The sequence below is a fragment of the Parasteatoda tepidariorum genome, chromosome 10, assembly GCF_043381705.1.
Source record: "Parasteatoda tepidariorum isolate YZ-2023 chromosome 10, CAS_Ptep_4.0, whole genome shotgun sequence".
In the NCBI taxonomy this organism is placed as follows: Eukaryota; Metazoa; Arthropoda; class Arachnida; order Araneae; family Theridiidae; genus Parasteatoda; species Parasteatoda tepidariorum.
Window position 1 is genome coordinate 73,925,266 of NC_092213.1, and position 7,386 is coordinate 73,932,651.

The following is a 7,386-nucleotide window of genomic DNA, read 5'->3' on the forward strand; positions in this document are numbered from 1 at the left end:
ATATTTCCCAGATTGCGGCTACCCCCTATATTTTGAAGGTTAAAAATCCAAATATGTAAGAAAAAATATATGTTTATTCAGAGAAAGTACGTTTTTGTGTCTGATTTCGTAACTTAATTAATAGTTAGCACTAATTAATTAGCATATTTGAGGTCACCCCCAGGAACCATTAAGATTAACACTTAGTTCGTGAAAATCCGATCATTAGAACGAAAGTTATTCAGGGTGATATCTTTTTTTTTTTGCCGACTGTACTTCCTTAATTAACAATGCACTTTTGATTTCAAATTGTGTTCGATTTTCTGAAACTTTTTTTATTCTATTTTTCTTAAGACTAAAGACAAGATTATTGAGCCCTCTTTATTACCACTCTAAAAAATAATTAGCTCTCCTAAGTTCTTAACCAATCATGAAAAAGAATCACTACTGATTGCTTTTCACAGGCTATACTAGATTGGGGTGATTATTTTTTGTGTAACAAAAGAACAAACAAGAAAAAGAATAGAAATTAGTTAAGTCTGCTCATCAATTATGTTTTTAACATTTTGCAAACTTTTTGTTTTTTTTTTTGTACTGATTTTTGTTTTTTTCATTGAAATGACGCTATACAAGCTTAAAAATCACCATCGAATGACTCTATAACATATTGTGATGATAATGTTAAATTGAGGCGTAACTACCACTATAAATATTGAATACCAATTCACTAGTATATAAGACATGTTAACTTGATTCGATCTTGAGGTACCTTTTGATAGATGAAGGTTGACATGGTCAATTTAAACATTGTCTCATAATGTTGACCGCGGATGAGATATGAGCTTGCCAATATCGATGGTTGGTCCACCATTAAACAGTTGATTTGCCTAAAAATATAGCGCTAAAAAAAAAAAGAAAAAAAAACTAATAATAATAACTGGTAAAATGTCTCTCAGCCAATAAAAAGAAATATAAATGAACACAGAAATGAAGAAAAAATAAAATTAGCAAAAATGATATAAATTTAAAAATAAAAAAAAACGGCGTAAATCAACTAGTGGTATTTGTTCATCGAATACTATCACAGATTCTGGAAGGGGAGTAATGTGGCGTAACTACCACTATAAATATTAAATACTAATTCACTAGTATATAACGCATGTTAACTAGATTCAATCCCCTCAAACAAAAGGATAATATCTTATGTCTGGCAATCATTTTTGTTTGTTTTGAATAGTTAGTAAACTTTTTGAATTTCATTTTTTGTATTGTTTCTATATTTTTGTTTTTATTTCTACTCCAGGTGCCAGTTCAGATAGTATTGACCTCCTGCCCAGTCCAGGCATTGGTGCCGAATGGACAAGAAGCCTTCCTACTGATGACGGGCATGAAAGTGATCAGATCTATGAGTTTGACGGAACTTCCAATGCTGTGGTCATCCCCGAAAGCACCTTGAGTCACAATCTGACGGACAATTTCACAGTTGCATTCTGGATGAAGCATGAACCTTACCCAGACCATAATGACACTCATATGAAAGAACATATCATTTGCAATGCTGATGACCACAGTTAGTTCTTTTTTCACAATTAATGCTAACTCTATTTATTTTATTATTTCTCATGCCAGATTACAAAAACAAGTAAATATTCCTAAAAAAGGTAGTCATCTAAGTAGTTTGACAGTTTTGTGCCCAACTTATTGATAAGTATCTTGTTTTTTAGTAATTTGTTCTATTATATACACCGAAGAGCCATTACATTATGACCACCCTGCTAATAACACGTAGGACCACCTTTAGCCCTCAAAACTGCTAGCATCCGCCCTAGTATTGATAGGTAAAAGGTAGTCTGTGGTGCTGGTAGGTGGCCTGTGTAGGCTGATAGGTAGTCTGAGGTATCTGGTACCAAGCGCTCACCAACTGGTCCTGCAATTCCCTCACATTGCGAGGGGGTAGCGTGGCAGCACGAATTTGGCTTTCCAAGTAGGACCACAAATGCTCTATTGGATTAAGGTCAGGTGAATTTGGGGTCAAGACATGACTTGAAAGTCACTGGAATGTTCCTCAACGATTCGACCCTTATGACATGGTGCATTATCCTGTTGGTAAACACCGTCCCCCGCAGGAAAAAATGTTGCAATGAATGGGTGAACCTGGTCTGCAACTATGTTCAAGTAGCTTACAGGCGTCGGGGATTGTTCTATGAGGAATATGGGTCCTAATGTGCGCCATGAAAACATTGTTCCTGGGCGAGAAACCATGAAAACCTGGGTGAGCCCATTGTCATAAATGGAGGGTGGTCATAATGTAATGGCTCTTCAGTCTATATATATATAATTATCTCTCTCTGTATATATATATATATATATATATATATAGAGAGAGAGAGAGATGGTGCATAGCATTTTTAAAAACCCTTAAAGGGCTTTTTTTGTTGGGTATTTTTTTAAAGTGCTTAATTTTCCCTTTTCGAAAATGAGATTTTTTTTTCTTTACTTTGTTTGATTTTTGCCACGTATTGTGTAAAAGTGTGCTTTTTACACTGTGTCCTATACAATGTTTTCACAATTCATTCAAGCACAGTCCATTTCGACGTACTCCATAGCTTATGAAATAGCCAATACTTTTACATGTTTGACGAAATACTTGCGAGTCTGTATGTGCATGTATACTGAGCTGGATTAGGTGAGATTATTGCACTCTCATGTGCAACTCTGCTGCATTTTGCAAGACATTCTCAATTTCAGACTTCATTTTCCACCCTCTGATATCAAACTGAAAAATCTCTTAATCATTTTATAATGGCTAATATAATCGAGAAAAGAGTTCTTTGTCAGAAACAAGTTCTTTTATCATGATCATGTAAAGTCTTTGTAAATTATTTTGCTTTTCCTTAATGTATATAGTTCTTAAAAATATTTTATGAGTGCTTAAAAAGTACTTAAAAGGTGCTTATTTTTTGTTGTCTGGATAAAGTTGCTATTATTTACATGAATTTTTCTGTTGGATTCTAAAATTATACGTGGAAATTATCTTTCAGAAATGAATCGCCATCATTACTCAATATTTGTAAGGAATTGTCGCCTAATATTGCTGCTGCGAAGGGAGTTTTACCAAGAAAGACCCAGTGTATTTAGACCTGCAGAATGGCGATGGAAAATGCCCGAAGTCTGTGATAACCAATGGCATCATTATGCTGTCAGTGTGAACTTTCCGGAGGTAAAAAGCTATAATTGTACTATAAATATTAAAATGTTTGTGTAATAATTTTTTGTTGTTGATGGATTTACCACTTTGAATCATGAAAAAATAATTATCAAAGAATTTTGGGTACTTATTGGTTATAAGGATAAGAAGGTGTGTTAGCTACAGCTTTTCTAAATTATCGCCAAAACAAATATTGTTCCCGATAGCTGATAAGTAAAAATTTGAATATTGAGATGTATTGTAAAAAGTGGCTGGGGAGCGCAGTTGTTTTGATGTCGGCCTTCTGAACCCGAGTCTGCGGGTTCGATCCCCAGCCCAGGCACCAGATTTTTCGGGATGCAGAGAATCCTCAGCGGCCATGTCGTATGATTATGCGGCATGTAAAAGATCCCTGGAGTGCCTTATTGGCTCTTGACATTTCCGGCAAAATTAAATTCCTAGTGCACTTTAGCATCCAAATAGAGTCTCAGTGCTGCCATCTAGTGTGGCAGAAACTAGACGTCCAAATTAACCAACGGTATCTCATCCATTGTGGTGGTACTGAAAGAGTTGATACTTCTGGAGAACGCACTAGGTCTGCTCATCGGGAAGACTGATTGTGCAGCTCATAGGAAATTAAAAATGTATTGTAAAAATATATTGATACTTAATTATAAATTGTGATATTTTTCCAACTATTTGCATTGAACTAATTGCATTGTTTTTACAATGGTTAATATTTTCACTATCCAAATAAAATTTATCAACACAGGATAATATTGCATTTCATAATTATCATTATGTGAAATATTGATAATCATTAAATATGATACTATTGTAGATTGTATATTTAAAGTTTTTTTTTATAAAAAAAATATCATGCAAGCATATGTGTTGAATAATGGCTAAAATTTATGATTTAAATTAATATCCATGGATGGCGCTGTGCCAATGATTTATTCTTTCTCATATTTTTGTTCTCTCTTGTCCTGTCAGTATGAAATAAATGTTATTTTGTTTTCTTCATCATTTTATGATGGAATCCAAGTATATTTAGGGAGCAATTTAATAATGTATAAATATACAATTATTTCATTACTTATGGTTCAATTAATTGTAAATATGCCATTTTATATGTCGGATAAAACTGTCCCGCAGTGTACTGATCATTAAGACACAGTTCCCAGCAGATCACCAAAGTCAAGCATCACTGGCTACGGTCAGTGTGCGGGTGGGTTACCACTTGGATCAGTCTGCGTAGGGACTGAGGGTGTGCGGTATTGGTCCTCGTTAAACTGTTCTACCATATTGTGCTCGACTTTGCATGCAGGTCGTTGGGCTACCGAAGCGGGGGTGCCATCCCCTCTGTAGAGGATCAAAATTGTGATGGCATGTCTTCAGATCATCCTCAGGGGTGTTTCCCAGACCGTCGCCAATAGCCCATCGTGCAGCTCTAGTGTGACGTAAATTAACTACAGCAACAATGTCAGATAAAACTAAAAAGTTTTGCTCTCCAAATGTGCGTTGTTGGACGGAGTACGTGAAAGTGCCATGCTGCTTATCTTGTGGCATTATCTGATAATAGTTAATTTCTAGTTATCCAGAAAATCATGTGAGAATTTTTCATCTTTATCAACTTTTATTATTACAGTCTACCCTCTATGTGGATGGACAACAATTCAAAATACAAACCAACAACCCAGACATTGTTGATGATTGGCCTCTTCATCCTGCTAAAGATATCAACACCACATTTGTTGTTGGAGCATGCTGGCAAGGTAAAGAATTCACAATAATGCCAATAAATTGAATTTATTTTCTGTTATCGCAAGTATCCTGCTACTTAAGAACTAGGAGTAGGTCAGAAAATTGTTATCGTCAGATAGTTCTGAGACTTTCTCAATTAACATTAAACTATGAGTTAACATTACATGAACATTAAACTATGAGTAATATTTAACTGAATAAGTAATGGCTATTTTGAAAGTTTTTTTTTTTAAAGTAAAGAAACTTTTTTTTATTTATCATTAAGCATGATTCACTATCATAAAAAACACTGGTACATTTTTTTAATTGCAGTTTTTTTGCGGTCATATTTCTTATTAATCGTAACAATAGTAATTTGACAACATCAATTGTAATAATGGTTAAATGTGTTAAAAGCTTGTCGTTAGATTTGTCACTTGATTGATCAAATGTCAGATAATCGGGATTTTACTGTACTTGTATTTTTTCAGCTTGTTCTTTCGTTATATATGCAGACTCTGCATTTACATCATATTATTTTAACCAATATATGACTAAACAAAATGTTATAGTTTAAAACTGAAAATTTAAAATACTTTTTTGAATACATTGTTATTTCAGCTTTAAACTGTTTTGGGCTTAGTTTTATTTTCTCTGTGTTTGTTTTTCTAGGTTTCTAAACATAATAGGTTTTTAAATTCTATGTGGTATAGTTTGCAAATGCTGTATCATAGAAATTGTTTATTTTAAATAGTTTATTTATAAAAATATTTTTGTTAAGAGAAATAATTCTTATTTCTTTAAAAAGTCTGGATGAGTTCATGCACAAAATAATTATATTTAATGAGGTACTTATTTGAACAATATATAGTAAGGAAGAACAAAATTGCTAGACGAATAAAAAAAATTGCTAGACGAATTTTTGTTTTAAAACAAACGTTATAATTTACAATTCGTAGAAAATAAGATTCTGAAAAGCCTGAGCCCCCAAGAGTCTTCATATATTAGGATGTTATTTTCTGACTAATTTCTTCAATAACTATATCTACAAATATATGTATATTTAATGCTATTTCATTTAAAAATTGTTGAGCAATATTTATGTTACTATAAATCCCAAATGTAATAGCTGGTTTTGTCAATGTCTGGAAAAAAAAGAGAGACTGTTTTGTAGTTAAAATTTAACTGTTGTCTTTAATTATTATGATTCTTGTTCATACAACAAAAATATTTTTTTCCCTTAATTTTTTACTCAAAATCAAAGAATTGAGCTTGAAAAATTAAGTTATTAAATAACTTTGCAAAATACCTATATGCATTTTATAACATTGTAAGAGATATTAATTCATTTATAAGTCATTAATAATTTCTGCTACCCTTAAAATATATATTTATTTCACGTTTTCATACTTCAATTTTTAATTCTTGGGTTTGATTCTTTGATATTGTTATGATTGTATTGATTTAAGGGTAAAAAAAACGGTGGGAAAACAACTATTTTATTCTTTTTTAATCAGTGTTTNCAGTGATCAAAAAAAAAATGTTGCACTTTATATATAATAAATGATATTTTTATTTATATTGCCGGCCAGGTGGCCGAGCGGTCAGCTTGCCTGACGGTGAAGCAAGTGGCTGCGGGTTCGAATCCCGCTCAGGGCATGGATGTTTCTCTCTGTGTGTTGTTCTTTGTTGTGTGAATGTAGTCCACCCTATGAACAGGCAGGGCTGATTGTGCTCCGGAAAAAATCCGGACTTCCGGATTTTTCGCTAACAGTGATCCGGAAGTTTTCGGAGATCGAAGGTCCAGACGTTTAAAAAAAATCATTGATCGCAGAAGTTTCCGAAAATCACATTTTCAAAGGTGGAACTTAAAAACACAGTTTATTTTATTTGTTTGTAAGGGAGAGTCAGATACTTTACAAGCTTATATTCATGATTAATAATAATTTTTTTTCCATCAGTAAATAGTTTTTATGATCGTTAACTCAAAGAAAGACATATTTGTAAATTTTAATTACTTCCACGTCATCATAGGAATGTGTAAAATTTTAAATATATTTTAAGTAAACCAAGAAATATTGAGAAAAAGGAAAAAAAACCTTGCTTAAATTTATTTCTAATTTTTCAATTTAAGCTGTTTTTTTTTGTTTTTAACTCAGGAAATTTTCCGGAATTTTGACTTGGGCTCACAATCACCCCTGAACAGGTGTCCACTAGGTAACATTAAATGAGCAACACTTCCGGCATCTTCCGAGGTAAAGAACGAGAGTTCAGTGCCTGCCGTTTAAAAAAAAAAGTTTTTGTTTATAAACTACGAAAGTTTAAATATGTCTGCATTTAAATTTATATTTGCATACAATATTTTGTTTTTCAGTTTTTGAAAAAAGTTACAAAAAGGCATATAAATTTACTTATTATGCCACCGCTTTAAAATAGCTTATGATCTAAATTTTGTTGTGATCCATCATTGATTA

The 7,386-nt window shown here is 32.6% G+C and overlaps 1 protein-coding gene across 2 annotated transcripts in view; it reads left to right on the forward strand.

The window, feature by feature from the left end:
- LOC107445248 (calsyntenin-1) overlaps positions 1–7,386 on the forward strand; it is a 229,905-nt gene that overhangs the window by 205,175 nt on the left and 17,344 nt on the right. Inside the window, exons 7-9 of one of the 2 annotated variants that reach the window (XM_071186415.1) lie at positions 1,283–1,549; positions 3,021–3,199; positions 4,818–5,037. In XM_071186415.1, coding sequence (XP_071042516.1) covers positions 1,283–1,549; positions 3,021–3,199; positions 4,818–4,976 — 605 coding nt within the window. In that variant the 3' untranslated portion in view covers positions 4,977–5,037. Of the gene's footprint in view, positions 1–1,282; positions 1,550–3,020; positions 3,200–4,817; positions 5,052–7,386 lie in introns of both variants that reach the window. The other variant, XM_071186417.1, reaches the window with a different exon arrangement.